The 21752-nt window shown below is 37.0% G+C and overlaps 1 protein-coding gene across 3 annotated transcripts in view; it reads left to right on the forward strand.

Moving 5' to 3' along the window:
- Positions 1-20829, forward strand: part of RETREG1 (reticulophagy regulator 1) — a 144108-nt gene extending 123279 nt beyond the window's left edge. For all 3 annotated transcript variants that reach the window (XM_055246104.2, XM_063619574.1, XM_055246105.2), the window contains 6 exons: positions 10312-10438; positions 12682-12766; positions 14675-14812; positions 15799-15863; positions 16109-16235; positions 18660-20829. In XM_055246104.2, the coding sequence (XP_055102079.1) occupies positions 10312-10438; positions 12682-12766; positions 14675-14812; positions 15799-15863; positions 16109-16235; positions 18660-19153 (1036 nt within the window). In that variant the 3' untranslated portion in view covers positions 19154-20829. The remainder of the gene's footprint in view (positions 1-10311; positions 10439-12681; positions 12767-14674; positions 14813-15798; positions 15864-16108; positions 16236-18659) is intronic.
- Positions 20830-21752: the final 923 nt, after the last annotated feature.

Raw genomic sequence — 21752 nt, forward strand, 5'->3', positions numbered from 1 at the left:
CAGGGAAGGGACATTTACTTTTGACTCCAACTACAGCAAACCCTGGGTTGAAATTCATCAGAAATTGTGGATCTTAAGTGGAATGCAAGAAAAGACTTATATCTAAATTAGCCAGCCTGCTTCACAATAACAGTTTTGTTTTCCTTGAGGAGTGTTTCTTGACTATCTGATATTATCTGTCCTTCAGGGATAGAGTAGAAATATTTTCTGCCCTCAGGGACAGTGATTGAAGCAAATCTTGGCATTCCCACATGAAAGGGTGTTGAATCTCCTGCAGGTCTCAAGTAGGTGCTTGTCCTGTGCTAGTAATGGAATTTGCATTACTCATGCCCTGGGCTTATGAAAGTCTAGTTATTAAAATATTAAAATTAAAAACGCTGAAAAATGACTTATACTTGGCATCTTGTTCATAGAAACTTGAAACTGTAATAACAAATACTATGATGGGTGGTTGAGTGTCAGCCTCCCAAATGATCTAGGTGGATTGGATAATTGACGATCACCTGGAGAGGTAGCAGTGCTCAGGTTGAGACAGGAGGTGGAAAGGGTCAATCACCAAAGTAAGTAGCTGATCTCTGAGTCATTTTAAACTTGGTATTAAAAAAAAGGGAGAGCCCCAAATAGAACACTAAGTTGCTCTGAGGAAGGTGGGGCTCTTCGGGCAGAAAGCTTCTCCAGGCAGAACAAGCCAGCACTCACTGGCGCCTTCTGGTCCCTGGCCTTGGGAGGAGTTGCTCACGTGGCTAATTGGCCTGAGAAAGTGAACGCTTCAAGTTGAGTGCCATGTAATTTCTTAATCTTGTGTTTGCTTTTTTAATCCTCCAGTTGACAAATCTTATTTGCTTTGTCATGGTTCTGATTCTGTGAGTGCTCATGCAGAGAAATAGATCTGTTTTTATTTTGTTTCTCTGCCTACATACACGCATATGCAAGCACCCACACACAGAGGAACATAATAAGTATCCACAGGATTAAAAAAAATTCTAACACATTACACTAAGAAATGTTAAAATCTGTAACCAGATACTGACTGACCTGTCTAAGAAAAATTCGACAGGAATTAGCATCAACAGATGTCCACTACCAGTAGAGAGCATGAGACCCTTAGTCACTAGCTGAGAATGAAAGGTCTCCAAGCCAAAGCATATTTATAGGTGTGATGGTTTGCAGCAGCTGTTTGTCATGGTTGCCAGGTGACAAGTTATAACAAATCCTTTTTTTTTTTCAAGTTTGTCAATATGGAATGGTGACACAGCAAACTTTCTGAAAAATATTGTTTGGCTTCAACTTCCATTTCTTATAAATTAAAAATAAAATAATGAGTAGTGTGAAATAATGTATACTTTCTGGAGGTATTATAACAGAAATCAAAACATCTTCGGAAATGATTATTGCACTATAAATTCATAAGGATGTGAAAAAGTTAAAACCTAACAACAATGGTGTGTTTGTGAGAGAGAGAGAGAGAGAGAGAGAGGACAACACTATCTGAAAATGTTCTCCAGTGGGGTGCAGTTGCCCTACAAAAACTTGAAAAGCAAAACCAAAAAGGGAGTCATTTTTCTCTGATATTCCATGTGAAGGTTGGATATTCATCAATCTCTCCATTCCGCCCTACTTAAGTTATCAGGGCCCAGTCCTTTCTCTACTGGTATCACAAATGCTGGTGGGCCATGTGGGAACAGTGCCTGCAGGAGATTCTCATGGATCCAGGGATCCCCAAGTCACACATTAAGGCTCAAGTTTTGCCAGCAGAAATCTCATATGAAATACTGATTTTCAGTTCCAGAAAGTCCTGGAATATATGAAGCATCTTTCTTTCTTTCTTCCTTTCTTTCTCTTTCTTTCATAGAGACAGGGTCTTGCCATGTTGCCTAGGCTGGTCATGAACTCTGGGGATCAAGGGATCCTCCCGCCTTTGTCTCCCAAAGTGTTGGGATTACAGGTGTGAGCCACCGTGCCTGGCTCGTATTTCCTAATTAGCTAATATTGAAGGCATTTTAACTGCCCATTTGCAAGAAAGAACAAAACAAAACTCTTCCATATAGATGACAGTTGTTTTCCAGATTTTTAATAGGACTTTTTGTCTATTATTTTGTATATTTTTATACATATAAGGGAATGCATGCTAATTATTACCAACATGTAATGTATAGAAACATTCAGATAAGTGAATTAAAAACATGGTGCCATTAAATAACCACTGTTAATTATTTTTGATATTTTCTTCTTTGGATGTTTACTGTTTATATTCATTCAGTGTTTTTATGTGCCTCATAGATGTCAAGCTCTGTTAGCTACTGAAGACAGAGCACTGTCCAAGAATTCCTTCATGGAATTTAAAGTATAATAGGGAGTCAGTGTTACAAATGTCATAAATTAATTGCAATTGATAATTGCCATGAAAGAACATTACCAGATGCGACAGTCGTGGTCAGTAACCAGGAGATCTGCTGTGTTTCAATCTCTTTTCAGCCTCAGTTTTCTCTTGGGTAAAATGCAGATAACCCTGCCTTGCAAGGTATCGTAATGGGATGGGGTCATAGGGGGATCATGTGGAGGACATTGGGACAATGCAGGCAGAGTGCTTAACATAGTGCCTGGCACACCGGGAGAGCTTAGCAGATAGTTGCCAGGGTCATGGTTATTATGGGCACGTGTTGTAATTTAAGTTTGCGAAGTTGGATTCATGATTATGGAATCACTTTGTGAGTACTAATTTAGGAACAGCTGGAGGGGTTCAGAGAGAAAATAAGAATCTAGATGCCTTAGGACCAAGGAGTTTCACCTGGGAACCAAAGCTGCTTTTTAGCTATTTTGATTTCTATTTGTGTAGCTTGGCCTTTAGGGATCCATAATCCTGCCTGTGGCACTGCCCTGATGTGCTTTCGTACTCATCTTTGCAATGGTCCCCATGTGCCAATCCAGAGAGTGTGTTTTCTGTATCTCAACCCACATTAGGAGCATTCCCAGTTCCATGCATTACTTCCCTATTCCATTGTGTATTCACTCTGTGACCTTGAACAATGTAGCTAATGTATCTGGGCCTCAACTTCCTCAACCTGTTGAACAGGAATAATAAACAGTAGTTCACTCACAGGTTGGTTGTAAGGATTGAACAAGATAGTAAGTTTATGAGATGCTGTTCACTACCTGACCCCTGGTGAGTGTTAGCTATTCTTTTTTATGGTGCCTGTAACCCCCTTTATTTGAATTGTTAACAAACTGCCTTTGCTTGATTTATTATATAACCTAATTGCATCTTTCCTTTCTACTACAAATTGCCACCTAAATAAAACTGTCATAGTAATCTGTGTCATCTTATAACTCTTTTTTAATAGTTACATTTATTTACAATTTAAGATATTTTAAACAATTTTCCATTGCTCCTACTGAAACATGTGGCACTTTATTTTGTGTTACAAATGCCAGAAACCAGCTTAAGGCACAAGGGAATTGGCTCCAATCATGGGGGATGTCCATGGATGGATTTGCTTTGCACCTTGCCTTTTGGGCCAACAGGACCTAAGAACTCAAACTCGACTATCAGGATTCATTCATATTCTCTCCCTGCCTCCCATATACTCTTTTTCCCTCCCTCTCTTTTTCCATCTACTCCAGGTTTCCTATCTTTGGTTGGTAATTATCTCCTCAAATCTAAAGCTCAAGAAATATGTGAAAAGATTTTAGCTTTGATATATGAAAAAATATAATTTTTTGCTTTCAAAAATAACTGAGTTGTGAAAACACTTTTAAGTTCATTAGTATATGCTAAAACATTGTCCTATAAAATGTACAGTAGTGAAAAGATCTTACATTTAACAAGCTCTCCTCATAGATCCAATCCCCAACTTAGTTTTCAAATTCATATATCTCCAATAGCCCTAGATACAATTAAATGCCATTTTTAAAAGGTAAGTTTCATGTATCACGAGTGTGTGTATGCTTTGAACCCTTCTTGGGTCACATGTACACTTTAACTTATTGGTTAGGGGCTGTGCCTTAGTCAACTCTCAGTCCCAGAGCTAGGAATGGTGATAGTTAATGCACATTCACTGCATATTTATTAAAACGAACAGAAGTTAAATGGTAAGGAGATAGTATTTCTTCTATGCCAAGATGCATTTTGTTGCAGCATTATTTTTTCTAGTGCTCAAAGACACTATTGGTGAAAGAGATGAAACAGGCTGCTAGCACATGTTCTCTCTTACAGAATTACAATCTATTTTTAAAGAGCACAAGAGTGTCGTATTTCTTAGTCTTACAGAACCCCCTAATGGAGAATACTGTGTGCTGCATTCTGAAACTGCCGGCAAAGTGCATTAGCATGGATACATATGTAACAAACCTCCACATTGTGCACATGTACCCTAAAACTTAAAGTATAATAATAATAATAATAATAAAAAGAATTCCATTACGCAGGCATTAAACTACACAAAGACAAATCTTATAATATTTAAACATTGTTTTGATAACTATATTTTTTAAGGGAACAAAGGTACATGATAATTTAAAAGATACACATGAAAGTAAAATAAGTGAACTGCTTCACATCCCAGTTTGACTGAGTTATTTGGTTCATAACAAAACTCACCACTTTGTATCCTACAGATGGCAGTTGAATCACTTAAAATCAGTTTGATCCTTTTAAGGTCTGGTTTTTTTTGTTTTTTTTTTTAAGACAGAGTCTCACTCTGTTGCCCAGGCTGGAGTGCAGTGGTGCTATCTTGGCTCATTGCAGCCTCTGCCTCCTGGGTTCAAGTGTTTCTCCTGCCTCAGCCTCCTGAGTAGCTGGGACTATAGGCGCATGCCACCACACCCGGCTGATTTTTGTACTTTTAGTAGCGACCGGGTTTCACCATGTTGGCCAAGATGGCCTCGATCTCCTGATCTCGTGATCCGCCCACCTCGGCCTCCCAAAGTGCTGGGATTACAGGCATGAGCCACCATGCCCAGCCTAAGGTCTGTTTTAAGACTTGTTAGGACCAGAGCTGCATTTAGTTTATGACTGATTATTCTCTGCTACGGAGGCAAGACCCTTCTGAGTGTTCTACCCATGTCTGTGAATTTTGAGGTTTTTCAGTCTAGTTGGTGGGACCAGGTGTCATTCTTGGCAAAAGACACCGTTCCTTATAGTGCTTTCTGATGGCTCTTTCCTGGCCTCTGGGCTCCTCACACGCCTGTGCCAACCAAGCCTCAGCTGAAGACTCCAGGAATCCCCCACATCAGACCTCTCCCTTTATTTCCCTCTGTACTGTGCTCTACTCTCCGGCACTGGGTCCTGCAAACTCTGGCCCCTTGGATCTCCTTTTTGGACCCTCAGCAATGTCTCCTCAACTCAGGGAGTTGCCAGGTGGTACCCGGGTTGCTGCCTCTGCTCCCAGGCCAGGAAACACTCAAGTCAGCGAGCTGGGTGAACACGTAACTCCCCTTGGTTTCTCATCCCTTAGGAGTCACTGTCCTTCCTTGCTTAATGCCCAGAGTTTTGAAAGTCATTGTTCCATAGATTTTTTTCTTTATTGCCTTTTGATTGTTTCAGGTGGGTTGGGCGTATCAGCTCACTCTCACACCATCTTGCCTAGAAGCAGAAGTCTCCCTCTTCTATATTTGTAGGACAGGAATTCAATGTTACTTTATCAAGGGTATTTCTCACAGTGACTCTTAGGATAAGAAACACCTGCCTCAGCATCATCTGGGACACCTGGTAAAATGCAGATTTCTGAGCCTCATCCAGGCCTGCTCCATCTCCATCTCTTCAGTAAGGCGCACACAGCTGCTGCTTAAACAGTGCCCTGGGTGTCTCACAACTACAGCTTCAGGAACTGCATGAAGGGTTTATTTGGCCAGACCTCCCAATGTATATGACAAATTGTATTCTAATAGGGACAGGGAGGAATAAAGAAGGGATGTTGGCTTGAAATTCTACTGAGAAGCCAAAGCTCCTTTCTGTGGACAAAGTGAGGTTGCTTGTCTAAGGAGCCATCTTTCCATGTTTTGTTCCCTTAGAGTTTCACTGGCAGGTAAAACCAGAAATTCTTCATCTGCTGAAAAAGGACTTTGCCCTGGCTTAGGGTTCTTTGATAAAGAATTGCTTGATTGCAGAATGGCCTTCATCAAAACACCTGACTAGTCTTTCCCCCTAAGAAGGAAAACTTAACCAGATGGCATCTGCTGGGGCTTTTTTGGGAATCATTTACAGTTACAGATCCTTGAGCAAAGCCCATTTGATAGATGGCATGGCCATGTAGAGGCTGGGACTTGTAGTGACTTCTCCCTGGGAACTACTTGAACTGGACTGGCTACGAGGATGGAAAGCTGGGGATGATGGTCATTGGGGGGTGACTCTTAAATGGTCTTTATCTTGTGGCTGGAGTGTGTGGTGAGTTCACCCCTTAGTGAAGGCAAGAGTGTGAGAGAAAGCTGGAAGGCTGGGGGGAGGGAGGGGAGATGGATAGAAAGATGAACCAAAGAACCTATTTCTGTTTGAACTTGGAAAGTGCATGTTCTCTCTGAAACTAAGGAGGAAATATTAATAAAGCTACTGGTAATGAATTTTCTCCCTTAGTTGAGTGTCAGTCACAGAAGAGTTGTATTGTTTGATTAGGAACTTAGTACAAACGCAAAATGTTTTGAAGCCTTAGGTATTTTCATTTCCTTTTATGTTAGTTGGGCCTTATGTTGCATAGTGATCAGTGCCAGGGATGGTGGGAAGACAGGTACACACCATGGAAAAGATCTGTTCCCCAAGCCTTGCCCAGCATTCACAGGAGATCTTTTTTCTAGTTATGTTTTCCAAATAAGGCTCTCTAGGAAAACCTAGAGTTTCATTACGTAGCAACTCAGCGTGTGTATGTGTGTGTATGCAGATGACACCTGTGTTAAACATCAACCAACCAATAAGCGTAGATCTTGGTTTTTGCTGAGTATTTGGATTCTGCACATGAAGTGCTCTGTTTTCCTGGAAAGAAAGGGTTGGTCCTGCATGATGGCACGATGGTATTGGTCAATCACACCTCATCTCTTCTGGTTCTAGGAAGGAGTGAGGAACACGAAATGTTCCTTCTCATTCTGAATTGCCACGTGGTCTCTTCAAAGAATATCATTGAATGTATTCACCTTTTGAAAAGGGCACACATTTTAAAGGATTAGGACTGTATTGGAAACCCAGAGTTCTGGCCTTGGGTCTTGGCTCTGCCTCACACTAGTGGCAAAAACTTGGATTTCACGTTCCTCACCTATAAAATAAGGGAATTTGAAAAGTTGACATCAAATGTCCCGTCTCATGCCAAATTATCTAATTCTGTATAACCTAAATTGAACTGTGGTGACATAAATTAATGGTAAACTCACTGGAAGACTATAGAAATGTGAGTTGCTATGGTACTCAGAATTAATCACTGGGCAATTTAAAACTATTATTAAACTCCCAGGGAGCACTTGTTTTCAGTCCAGAAGAAAAGATGTGGAGTGACATCTTTTCTTCACCCTGGAACTTACATTTTCTTTTTAAATCATATATATTTCCATTAAATTTTATTCAGCCAAATCTGAACATTTTAATCTCAAACACTTATTACTTTTTACAAACCCATTTGGTTGGATATTATTTTCAAATTGTACACAATGAATTTCTCATTACTTTGTGATTATAACAATTCAAATATCAATTATAATTTATTGTGTTAATAAAAATGTAAGTAATGATGAAATTTATTGTCCCAAAAAACTATTATATGAGGCTTTTTAAAAGGGGAAAAATGTAATAAAGAGTGTTTTCTTATGACTATGGAAGATAGTCAAAGATTGAGTATTTTTTTCTTTCTTTCTTTCTAGCAAATAGTGTTTATCTATAGACACAGAGGAATAGTGCTACCAGCTTTCAAGTTTTTGAAATAACAGTATTTTCCACATTTAGTGTGATGCAAGACACAAAGGGGGATCTTAATAACTTTTTATTGAATAAATGAATAAATTAGTGGATAGATGGTGTCCACTTGAAGTCCCTTGTGGAAAATAGATAAGACCCTTAAATGCAAAAGAGAGTTTTTAGTTGTTTTATTGTAATCTCTATAAAACACCTTAAGTTATCTGAAGTCTTTGTTCTAACATTATCTCTGTAGTGACAATTTAGTATTATACTAGGCTCTTTTACAATTTGGGGACATTTACTTAAGCAGTAATAAAAAATATGTAAACAAATATGGATATGGTGTCATTTCCAAGACATGAATCCTAAAGATGATATTAGAACAAAGTTCCAGCATCTGTACAAAGTACTATTCATTCAAAAAAATATTTTTTTGTCCTCACGCAGTGGTTCATGCCTGTAATCCCAGCACTTTGGAAGGCCAAGGTGGGAGGATCGTTTGAAGCCAGGAGTTATGAACTGTTCATTTATTCCATCTTAATCTTTAAAAGAAAATGACAAATCCTTCCATTATAGCTTTTCATTGATTTTTGTTAGAATTATATTTGGCAAACAGTTCAAATGAATCCTTAAATAATTATTCAATATGCATAGAGAGCAGAAATTAAAATGTTTTCTGTCATCTTCATGGTCCCATTAAACTGAAAAGTAGCCTAGCCTGTCTGTGCCAATTTGCAGCAAATCTATATTGTACTGAGAAAACAGACTGCATTTTAATAACCTTATATTTCCTTTGCCATATAGCCTTTGCTCTCCGGTGCAAAATCTTTTCTCACTAACCAGGTATCTTGGCAAGATTTTGCCGCAGATATCTGCTTCTTAGCTATGCACTTAGTATTTTAATAGATGTGGAATCATGGGGTATGCAAACCTGGTGCCAGATATGGTCCCACTGAAAACAGATTTGCTTAGTGATTCAAGAGTGGGTAGAGTTAATGGATGCATAAACCATCCCCAAAAGTTCATTTCTTCTGACAGACAGGAAATCTACCTGTAGGAATAACATCAGCCTGGACAACTGGTAGCTGAGTGACTCTCCAGAGCATTAGTTGAGGCTGAAAGAACAAAGAGGAAGGAAAATGGTATACTTCCCCCCTTTTAAAATATGCTATTGCACTCATTTAAACTTGGATTAAAATTATTTTTATAAAAAGGAATTGTAATTTACAAATTGCCTTACTATTCAAAATATATTAAAAATCACAGAATCTGTATTTACATAAACTTCTGTATAGTTGAGCATCTAAGGGCAAAGGTAGTTTTGATTTGTCTTAGGGCTACTGGAGTTGAATCCAGAGATCAGCCTCACCCTGGTACCCTACCATAGCTCAGATGATAGTTCACTAACAATTCTTGTCTTCTGCTAGAAACTTTGCTGCTTTTGTTATTGCCATATCCATAGCTCTGTGGCAGTGCCTTCAACATGGTAGGCACATATCTCTTAATAATCTCTTAAATGAATGAATTTGAGGATTCTTAACAGGGCTTGTTTGAACTGGTATGTTTTTATGAGTTAGGATTGCAAGAGCAGGAATTAAGCTTTATGTCATTGTAATGTTAGGGAATGACATGTATCTACAATGTGTCTTCTTCCTGGAGTGATTGTTTCTAGTTTTTAGCTCACTGAGGTTCCTGTGGAAAATGAGGGCAGGGAGAAAGCTCGTTGCCGGCCCATGCATTCACACTCAACACATTCTAGATGATGATTAGGAAAATGTACTCTGGAAAAATAGAGGATATTGTAAGGTCCTTTTAACAATTTTCTGTAGAATTTTCCAACCATGGTATATATTGAAAATACATTGTTGGTGTTTATTCTTAATATTATATGCTTAATTCCAAGGTTTCTCTAAAAGTACTGTGGTTTCCCAATCCTTAAGGTTTAAGACGTTTCTGAGAAGTTCCTAAAGGCCTTCCATGACCTAGTCTCCTCCTACCTCTCCAGCTTTACATGTTTTTCTTCTGGTTGACTTTGCTGGAGCCATGTTGAGACTCAATAAGATAGCACATTTAAGCTCCTTCCCACTCCAGGGCCTCTGCATATATTGCACATTGTTCTATCTGGAACCCTATGATTAACCTGCTGATCCATCCCATATCTGAGTTTTAAAATGACTCTTCATTAAAGATGTCCCTAAGCCTCACCCTGTTCTCCCTTAGTGTTTCCCTGATTGTAAACAGACAATTAATTAGACAGCTAATTGTTTCTTTTGGCATGTGAGTTTCCTGAAGCAGGGGTCTGGATAGTTCCCTTCTGAATTCACAGGGCTTTTCCAGAGGGTGTGGCTAACAGTAGATGCTCAATAAATATTTGCCAAAACCATAAATGTTGAATGAATCATCCGAAGTTTGGTAATATTTTTTTCTTTTTGCCTCTTTAGCTGGGAAGTTATCAATTCCAAACCAGATGAAAGACCCAGGCTCAGCCACTGTATTGCAGAATCATGGATGAATTTCAGCATATTTCTTCAAGAAATGTCTCTTTTTAAACAGCAGAGCCCTGGCAAGGCAAGTTTTCCAGTAAAGGAGTATGTTTTAAAATGTTCAGTTACTTGGAAACAAATGAACCAACCTATTTTATCAGCTTGTCAGATTTCTCCAATTTTAAATATAATATACTAAGAACATATGCCATAAAAGCTGGTATCAGCAAGGTTCAGAACTGTGAGTGTGCGAACACTAGATAATCCTCAGCCTCACATTTTGAAATTGGATTGGTTTTACATTTTATACATATTTATCTAGCTCATTAGCTAAAATGAATGGTGATTGGTCTTATCAGCAAGACTAGGGAGAAAACAAAGTCTTAAGAATTTCAGTTATCGTATTTAGCCTGGTGCTGAAGTCAAAGGGAGATGAATGGAATACTTAGTTCTTTGACTGTGCTTTCGGAGATAACTGAATCTTATTTTCAAGCTAAAAAGGGGAGATTCTTGTATGATTTATTTATTTAAGAAAGAAAACTTTTGGCAAAAACATTCACAGTGATTATATAAACAAAATGAGTATTTTTCCAATTAAGATAAAACCCATGAGGGGGAAGTGTCTTACGTGGTTGGAAAGGGATTACATGGAGTGGTGCACATACTCGTGTTATGTTATGTGTAAAGGCAGCTTTAATTCTGATCGACTGTCTTGATAGCTTGGTAGCTTGATAGACCTTGTCTATTCCAGTGTTGCTTTCAAGTTTCTTGAATATCCACCGGTGGATAGAATGAAGAGCTAAGAATGTCAGCACTGAAAATCTCTGTCTTCGTACCTTGTATAGGCAATATCATAACTTCAATAGTATTAAATAATAGAACTATGCTTGGAGACATTTTGAGTGTATTAAAGTGGCAGTATTGCGTTTGGATGCATTTTTTTATTCATTGAAGGCATTTTTTTTTTTTTTTAGCATAGATACCTGTATTTGGGGCATGATGTGCTGTTGACGTTGATTTTACTGAAGTGATTAAATGTATTTTTGGAAGATTCTAAACTTCAAACTTCTGCACTGGGTTGCATTAATGTGCCCCAAGTCAATTAGCTTAACATTATGATGCTACAAATGTAGGGCATAATATGAATCCCTTTGTAAAACTAAATTCTGGATATAGTAATGCTTTTCTTGGCTTATTTGTTCCTTTGACTTTTATGGCCTTTCCATTTCATTTATAGAATTCCACATTCTTTCAAGGGCTGTTGCTGTTTTAGAAACAGCTCTTAATTTTGTTCCACAAGTCATCTAATCTACTTTTGACTAGTTAATTTATTAACTCTGTACTAAAGAATGAAAAATCAAAATTAAACTTAGATTTAGACCCCTTTGCTCTTTATCATCATCAGTTATTGGTCAGAGGTATGTATTCCTTCCTCCTGTATCTTTCAGAAACTCCCTTAATGAATTTCCTTTGCTTGCTTATCAGTTTAATTTACTATCACTGTTTAAAGATGATGCAAAAATGTAAGACAGTTTAAGACTGGAGTGTGAAAAATCAAGTGAAGACTTTATGGGAAAATTTTTCTGCCTTGATGTTTCTAAAGGGAATTAAGGATATTTTCTGATGTTTTAAAATTTCTTAAAACAATCAGGATTTTTTAACCATAAATGATAGAAGGAAAATAAACACGTCACTGTAGGAGTTTCATTTCAATGGCAGTTTGTTTCTAGGTGACTTAGAAGTGGGGTCAGTTTGAGCGGCATATGTGGTTAGGAAAGAGGATAGTGATGGCCATAAATTTATCCTGTCAGCTTAGCAGCTATAAATTACATTAGATTGTGTAAATTACGTTGGATTTGTGTAGATACCTCTAATTTCTGTAACATGTTTTGCTGTGTTTTTATGAATTTCAGTGGGCTTATAGTGGTAGTTTGAATTTTCAGATGTAGTTATCTGGCTGCATTAATTTCCTTAAATGAGCGAAGTAAAAGAAGTTTCTGGGGACATAATAGTTTTCTGTTCTCTTGCACCTGGCAGTAATATAGCCACAGGCATGCCTAATGGGAGTTGTCACTCTCTGTGCCAGAAATTAGCTCCTGTGTCCTCAAAATAATTATTACCAAGTGTTGAAATGGACTAAGGCTAGTCAAATGCAGCAGTCATTAGTCAGCCCTTAGTGCAAAATAATGCTCTTTGGAAAAAATCTGTAATAACCAGATAGGTCACTTATACCAGTCACTTATAGATTTACAATTGTGTGTGTATCCTGTGCTCCAAAATATCTTGGTGTTATGCATAACTATCCCATGTTATTTCTATTATTTCCAGTTTTGTCTCCTGGTCTGTAGTGTGTGCACATTTTTTACGATCTTGGGAAGTTACATTCCTGGGGTTATACTCAGCTATCTACTGTGTAAGTATAGTAGAACATATGGCTAAGTTTTGTGATGCATATGGTATCACCTCACGGTCAACAGACCTGTAGTTTGAAGACGGGGGATGAGTTCTTAACTATAATACAAGTTGATTATTCTTTAATCTCCTGCTGTACAAAGTTTCTCCATTTTCCTAGAGACATGTCTCTATTTTAAAATTGGAAGAATAGCTGCAAAAGGCAGAATTATAAGTGAATAATTTTATGTTAAATTTTGTCAGTAAAACTATACATAAAGCTGTATGCCCCACCTCCCAAAAACACACCAACACCTTTGTCTTCGTGCATGTTCTTTGGCTCAAAAAAATAATTAAAACCACAATGAAATACCATTGCATCCCTACTAGAGTGGCTAAAATTAAAAATACTGACCATATCAAGTATTAGGAGGGATGCAGAGCAAGTGGAGTTCTCATATACTGTGGTGGGGTAGGTAGAATGTTAAAATCACTTTGGATAACAGTTTGGCAGTTTCTTAAAAACTACTATATGACAAAGCTATGCCACAACTAGGTACTTACCCAAAAGAAATGAAAGTACAAAGACATAAATGTTCATAACAGATTTATTTGTAGTAGCCAAAAGCAGAATATAATCCATACATCCATCAATTGGATGAATGGGTAAGCAAACTGTGGTATATCCATATAAGGGATTACTACTTAGCACTAAAAATTGATACATACAACACTAAAGATAAATCTCAAAATAATTAGACTGAGTAGACAAAGCCAGATGAAAGAGTGTGATTCCATTTATATATTATTCTAGAAAATTCAAACAATCTTTAGTGACAAAGCAGATCAGTGGTTGCCTGGGGATGAGGTGGGTGGGGGCAGGGAGAAGAGGCAAGAGACTGGAGGGAAGGATGAATGAAAACATGAGAAAACTTCTGGGGGTGGTAGACATGTTCACTGTCTTGATTATGGTGATGGTTTCTTAGTTGTATGCATATGTCAAAATTTATCAAATTGTACAATTAAAATACATCTATTTTATTACACATCAATGATCACTCAAAAATGTCATTAAAAAGTATGGATTTTCTCCACCTGAAAACTATGATCTGGCACTGCTACCTGTCGATGGGGCAGGCACTCCCCACTTAACGTACCCCCATATTTTCCAATTTTTCTTACAACTTCTTGGCCTCTAGAGACATTTGAGTCTGTAGCTCCTATTTTAAAATATAATACGGGACACTTCCTAAAAAGAACAAAGAAATAAATATTAGGAATACAATACTTAAGAGTGTGGCAATCTTTGCTTCTTTTTGTATTCTTAATGCATAATGCAAATGGCAAATGGTCAGAGCTCAAATCCATTCTCCCCAAAAGAAATCATATATAATATCAGCCTCATGATGACATTGTTTAGGAGGTAAAGGAGAAGAGGACTGGGGAATAAAAAGAATAATTTGGGCAAGGCATTATTCAGATGGTTTGCATTGATCTCATTTATGCTTCACAACAACCCCAAGAAATAATGTTACTATCCTAATATTATTGATGAGAGGCTAATAACTTTCCCATGGTGAAATGGCATTGAATAAACACAGTTAAACCAGGACTGTTGTCTGGAAGGCATGTAATTTTTCTATAAATTTTGAGAGGATTGAAAGGAGGGAGTTGATCTAACTGCACCTGGAAACAATGACTGTGAGCATTGTGTGAGCGTGGGTATGCATGTGTGTGTTTGTGGGTGGTGGCAGAAAATGTTTACCTTACAGAAAGAGAATAGAAATTATAAACTTATTTCACAGAGGCATTTCCCTTAAAAAAAACTTAAGTTTTTCAGTAAAGAAATGTAGTATTTTGTGAAATACTGAAATGTACATAGCCTTTTGAAAGGAAAGGCATTTTACCTCTACTCTCTTTCTTCTTTCAGTACTGTGTGCATTTTTGTGTCCATTGTTTAAATGTAATGATATTGGACAAAAAATATACAGCAAAATTAAGTCAGTTCTGCTGAAACTGGATTTTGGAATTGGAGAATATATTAATCAGAAGAAACGTGAGAGATCTGGTAGGTAAAGTTTATATTTTAGATTCTATGCATGAAATGAGACATTAGCGAGCTATTTTTAGGAAATTCCTTTAATACATTTGAGGATACTTTTAGCTTTTTACTAAATATTATTATAGAAGCTAATCTCCCTCAAAGTTATATATATCCTTTTCCTATTTAGGCTTTCCTTCTTTTCTCAAATATACAATTAAATAGACTTTTTAATCCACAGTATCGGGGAGAAAGAAAAGGCTTCAACACTCTTTATTGTGCTACTTATGATTTACTTAGTTTTATTTCGGGTTGGACTATCACAAAAAAAAGAAAATACAGGAAAAGCCAATATAATCATCTCTTACTTTTTAACTTGGCTTATGACCTTATAGGTTCTCAAACTAGAATGTATCGGAGTCACGTGGAGGGCTTATTAAAGGATAGATTGCTAGGCCCCAGCCCAGAGTTTCTGATTCAGTCGGTCTACGGTAGGGCCTGAGAATCCGCATTTCTAAAAAGTTCCCAGGGAGGAGGCCATCTACTAATACACTTAATCAGAGCAGCCATATTAGCACTATCAACTGTTAACCTACCCACAACCTCCATCATTTTCGTTAATTTTGATCCTATTAACAATCCTTGAAATCGCCGTCGCCCTGATTCAAGCCTATGTCTTCACACTCCTAGTAAGCCTCTACCTGCATGACAACACATAATGACCCACCAATCGCACGCCTACCACATAGTAAAACCCAGCCCATGGCCCCTGAGGATGCTTTTGCTGTTTCAGAGACAATATTAAGAGAGCCACTAATGTGGATCATTTCCTTTGCAAATATGTGAAGCTTGTTATGTGCAAACATTTAATTATATTTGTAGTTGAGAATATGAGAAATATATATTTGTATTTGGAGAATATGAGAAATGTGGGGTAAGAATACATAATGAAATAAATGCACTATGTCTGAGTTGGCTAGGAAACTGAAAGCTTCCAAATTTTTCCTCAACAGAAGCAGATAAAGAAAAAAGTCACAAAGATGACAGTGAATTAGACTTTTCAGCTCTTTGTCCTAAGGTATTTTTTGTTTAGTTTTCAATTTGTTCCTGTGTGGTTTGACTGTAAATGTATTTACATATACAAAGCTGAATGATCTTCCTAATAAAATCCTCATATTTCTGTAAGATGACTGAATGATTTCAAAATAAAAATATCCATTTGGTTTTTATTACTCTATCATTTTGGGGGTTCGTATGGATTTTTCAAAATATTCCCTTCAGTAGTTTAAAATGTGCTGCTGGTATTTATTTATATTAACACAGATTAGCCTCACGGTTGCTGCCAAAGAGTTATCTGTGTCTGACACAGACGTCTCAGAGGTATCCTGGACTGATAATGGGACCTTCAACCTTTCGGAAGGATACACTCCTCAGACAGACACTTCTGATGGTATGCTAATATTTCTGGATACATTTATTTTTATGAGTGCATACAAAACTATTTAACTTCTGTCAAATACTGAATGGGTAAATAACATGTTACCACCATATCTATACAGTAGAATATTACTTGGCTATAAAAATGAAGTACTGATACTTGCTACAACATGGATGAACCTTGAAAACATGCTAAGAAGCCAGACACAAAATGCCACATACTGTATAATTCCATTTATATGAAATGCCTAGAAAAAGCAAGTCTGTATAAAGGGAAATTAAGTTAGTGGCTGCTATGGACTGATGGAGGGAATACTGAGTGACTGTTAATTGGTATGCATTTCTTTTTAGAGTGATGAAAGTGTTGTAGAATTAGATAGTGATGCTGCTTGTACAGCTTTGTGAATATACTAAAAAACACTGAATTGTATACCTTAGACGGGTGCGTTTTTTTGGTGCATGAATTATCAAAAGCTGTTTTTTAAAAAGTAAGAGGGAAAAAAATCTAAATCAGTCAATGTCCAAATTTGCCTTTATTGTGAAAACAAAATAATCAAAAATTAGAAAAATTACCTCCTGAAATGTCTTTGAGATGTCCTAAGCGATAATGTGGGAGAGAAAGATAGATGCTAATCCTACACATTTAGGCCTAGTCCTCATTAAAAGGGGCTGAAGTATGGACGTCAAGTTCCCTGAGTCCAAAGCTGACTCCGGAATTTCTCACATTTGTCTTCAAAGCTAAAAAAGCTTTTTATTTTTATTTCTGACTTTTAAGTTCAGGGGAACATGTGCAGGATGTGCAAATCTGTTACACAGGTCAACATGTGCCATGGTGGTTTGCATCCCATCACCTAGGTATTAAGCCCAGCATCGATTAGCTGTTTTTCTTGATGCTCTCCCTCCTCCCACCCCCAACCCTATGACAGGCCCCAGTGTGTGCTGTTCCCCACCATTGTGTCTATGTGTTCTCATTATTCAAGTCCCACTTACAAATGAGAATAGGCAGTGTTTGGTTTTCTGTTCCTGTGTTAATTGGCCGAGGATAATGGCTTCCAGCTCTATCCATGTCCTTGCAAAGGACATGATCTCATTCCTTTGTATGGCTGCATAGTATTCCATGGTGTATGTGCACCACATTTTCTTTATCCAGTATATTCTGTGTTTATAATAAGTACAATTAAAAACAGGACAGCACAGTATTCTTTATAATGCAAATTATATCCAAAATTTAAATTGAGAGTCAATGCTTGTACAGTAACTTAACTTTTGGTAGTCTCACTGGATTACCTTGTTTTGGCCATATACTGAACATATGAGCAGATTATAAAGGAGGAGGGTGAATGAACTATTTTATACTTATGTTCCAAAAAGACATTTTCTGTTTTTAAAGGAAGGAGGGAGGGAGGCTGTGCAGTGTTTGAAAGAAGATGGGTTTGGAAGGTGGAAGACCCAAGTGGAGTCTTGTCTTTGTCATTACCTAACTTTATGACCTTGAACAGGTGACATAATTTTTGTGGATCTCAATTTCCTCACCTTTAAATTAAAACAAGAGCATCGCTGAAGGTCACTCAAGCTCTACAAGCTTTCAGTACCTACAACTTGAGGTCATATTTTAAAGAACAAGAATAACAAGTACCTTGTTCTTAAGCATCCCATCTCTCAGATTTATTCAACAAAAGAGACAATAATAATCCAAGCCACATATAAGGCTTTTCATTAATTGAAGATTTCAAATCACTGTTGCAGGGAGTTAACTGTTATATTAAAAGATTTTATGTGAAAGGTAAAAACAATAAAATCTATCAGCCTTCTAATGTGACATTGCTTTCAAATGTCCTAACTCTTGGTATGGTCAGTTTCAGCTATAGTTATAGAGAGCCAAATGTTTCCATAAATTCTTGGGTTATATGGAATATATATCTTCTTTTCATTGCTTAAAACAAACACAGATTACAGACACTGAAATAGATCTCTATGTATGAAAATGCTGAGGCTGGATAATATTAACCAAAACCCAAGGAAACTTCCTATTATAGTATTTTAAATTTCATGTACGTGTATACTCATTGGCTTAAGATAATTCCCACCCTAGGAGCAGGATGGGGAATTTTTATAGTAAATGCTTAAACTTTAGTCAAAACCTTAAGCTAATATCAGACAAAGGTGAATGTTAAGTCAGTAAATACACCGTTTTGTGCTTAAGAGGAAAGCTAAATACGGAGAGGGATGTGTAGTATTTGTGTCCCTGTGGAGAAAGAGTGTTGCAGGATTAGGAGGAGTTCAGTATGTGGTTAAATTGATTCACGTTGACCCAGGAGGCTAGATGAATGCCAGGGTTGCCAGAAGGTTCAGATTAAAGTCAGGTATCTTTAGACAGCACTTTTATTTGAAACTTGTTATGGTGCTTAAGTCTGAACTCCTGTTATCCATTTCACAGATCTTGACCGACCTAGTGAGGAAGTTTTCTCTAGAGATCTTTCAGATTTTCCATCTCTAGAAAATGGCATGGGAACAAATGACGAAGATGAAGTAAGTCTTGGTTTGCCCACTGAGCTCAAGAGAAAGAAGGAATGGTTGGACAGTAGTCACAGACCAAGCAAAGAGACGCAATCAGCAGCTGGTCTCACCCTTCCTCTGAACAGTGACCAAACCTTTCACTTGATGAGCAACCTGGCTGGGGATGTCATCACAGCTGCAGTGACTGCAGCTATCAAAGACCAGTTAGAGGGTGTGCAGCAAGCACTTTCTCAGGCTGCCCCCACCCCAGAAGAGGACACAGACACTGAAGAAGGTGATGACTTTGAACTACTTGACCAGTCAGAGCTGGATCAAATTGAGAGTGAATTGGGACTTACACAAGACCAGGAAGCAGAAGCACAGCAGAATAAGAAGTCTTCGGGTTTCCTTTCAAATCTACTTGGAGGCCATTAATCTAGGAATTAGCTTGCAACAGAGCACAAAAAACACCAAAAAAATTTCAAACAAGAAAAAAAAAAAGGGAAAAAAAATTTGAACTGTAAGCTTTAATGATTACTTTAGATTTGTTTTATTTTCCCTCCTGCAGTGAATTAATTGTATATATAACAGCTGACACTGATAGATTGGTATTTCTGATCGTTATTTTTGTGTAACAAGCATGGAAATGAACTTTATACACACCACTGTGTTGTCAGAGATAAATATTAGCGGTTGTTTTTAAAGCAAAAAAAAACCAAAAACCAAACTATTAAAATCCTCCTATATTCTTTTTCTTTACAGTTTTTCAAGCATGCAAAACATTTATTGTAACTTATTGAAAAATATTAACAATTAATTGTGAAAACATGCTGTTATCAGCTTCCTTATTCCTAATACCTGGAAATTTTTTTTTTCAACTGATAGATTTTGATGTAAAAAAGACCGAAATTATCAAGGTATCTTAGTTGAAGGACTTGGGAAATACTATCAAAATTAATTTCTTAGGAAAAGTTTAAAAGTATATTTAAGTACTCTGGATAGACTGAAACATTTCCATGTTATTTCTGCAGTTGTAGACTTAGGCTTATTTGTAAAGCAGCATGCTCCATTGACTGCCATCTCTAGTCTTGCACTGGGTGGTATTAACCCATAGAAAGCAAGCAGTTGTGTATCACATAGACAATGGTTATGACGTAAACAGATTCAGTTGTTTTGTTGTTCATTCGTCATATGTTTGTGATAGGGATGTTGGGAGCACAGCTCTATTCTGCCTGCTCAGACTGAAGTTCGACCCTTATCTTTTATATTATGTCATGAAAAAGGTCTCCTAAAATTGTGAAACTAGTTCTTGATATGAGTGATGTGATTATCAGCAATAAAGATATAATAACTCTGTTTTCTTAGTCTGTATAGAGGAGAGGAACTTGCTTGGCTTTAAAATATATTTATTTGCCACTTAAGTATAAATATGAAATCTGTTTCTTATTGGGAAGATAGAATATATATATTTTCCTTTAAACTTTTTAAGATCACTTTTAAATAACCAAATTTGATTTATGGTTTTTAACAAAGGACTAAAGAGCTGAAACCAAGCTAGTTTTGTTTTTGTGATATAAACTTTTAAGTGTCGAGGGACCATGCCAGCAACTACCAAAAATCTTAAATCTTCAGGTACAGCTGGCATTTTGGCAGATGCATGGAGACATCTGAGACCCTCAGAAAGGAAGGATAATCCAAGAATATAGGAAATCTGTGTTCTCTTCCTTTCATTTTATCCCTTATATTATTTCTAAAGACTAATTATAAGTAATCTGACATTTTAATGTAGCTACTCTTACTTATTTTTTCTTTCTGAGGTATTAAAATATCTGGACTGAGTTTTGCCAAATGTTAAAGGGAGAAGAATTACTGAAGACTTTGAACACTTGCTTTTTGTGATTGCTTATGTTATTAGTGCCTCATGACTGTGTTTGATGTCCTTTATTGATACAAAGTGAGCCTGTGCCTTCATTATCTTGCCAATTTTAATACAAATGGAAACCTGGTGTTTGAAAATCTCTGAACTGTGTGGGTTTTGGAGGAATATACCTGAATTTTATTCAATAACAGTTTCTGGACAGGAAGAAAAATACAGTTACATATTTATAAAATAGTCGTTACCAGTATTCTTTTTTATGTGTTATGTTTCTTTCTTGAAAACAATATTCTTGGTTATAAAGTAGAAAAGTTAAAGGTCATTTCCATTTCTTCACTGAGGAGAAAAAAAGTTAAATAATCCAAGTAATTAAAGAATATAAGTCACTAGGTGACCTTACAGGAAGATGAACTCAAGGGCTGATAAATCTGTGATGGTATGAACAATAAATCGAGAATAAAATGTTAATAACTACAAATTAAAAGGGGTGTAAGGATGGGAGGAAGTTGGTAGGTAGAAAAATGTGCTCTCACCACCATCGAGGAGACATGCCAGCTCTCTAGGGACAGCAGCATTATAGCTATGTATGAATTTTAATATTATTTGTGTATGACTGTGTGACTACACACTTACTTACACAATACAATAATGGTACTTTCTCACAACTATTAATTCAAACAAACACAAGGATGTTGAAGGTTCTCGTTTGTGTATATGTGTGTTTTGGTGGTGGTGGGGGTCATTATTTCTGGTTTTGAAAGATGAAGTAGCAGATACATTTCATCTGTGATTGATCCAGTGTAGTAGAGGACTGCATGCCCTTTACTATGAGAATATAAATAGCAATATTTCCCCAACATCTGAAAGAACTGATAATGAGTGGTTTGTAAAATCTAAGTGGACTGAAGTACTTAAGATGTGAACTATGGATATATATTTTTAAAACTGAAAGCTGTAGAAAAGTTTTGCTTACTTCCTGTAGAAAGTACTGAGCAAAATCACACAATGACAATAGCATACACTGAGAATGTATTTTAATCTGAAGCAATAAAGCAGTGCTCAAGAAGTTGAAGGTCGCTTTGGAAGATCAATCCAGGCTTGAATATTCTCATTCTGAAATACCTTTGTTTTTTTCTTACCCTACATAGCTTCAAAAGG

The sequence above is a fragment of the Symphalangus syndactylus genome, chromosome 16 (genome assembly GCF_028878055.3).
Source record: "Symphalangus syndactylus isolate Jambi chromosome 16, NHGRI_mSymSyn1-v2.1_pri, whole genome shotgun sequence".
Lineage (NCBI taxonomy): Eukaryota > Metazoa > Chordata > Mammalia > Primates > Hylobatidae > Symphalangus > Symphalangus syndactylus.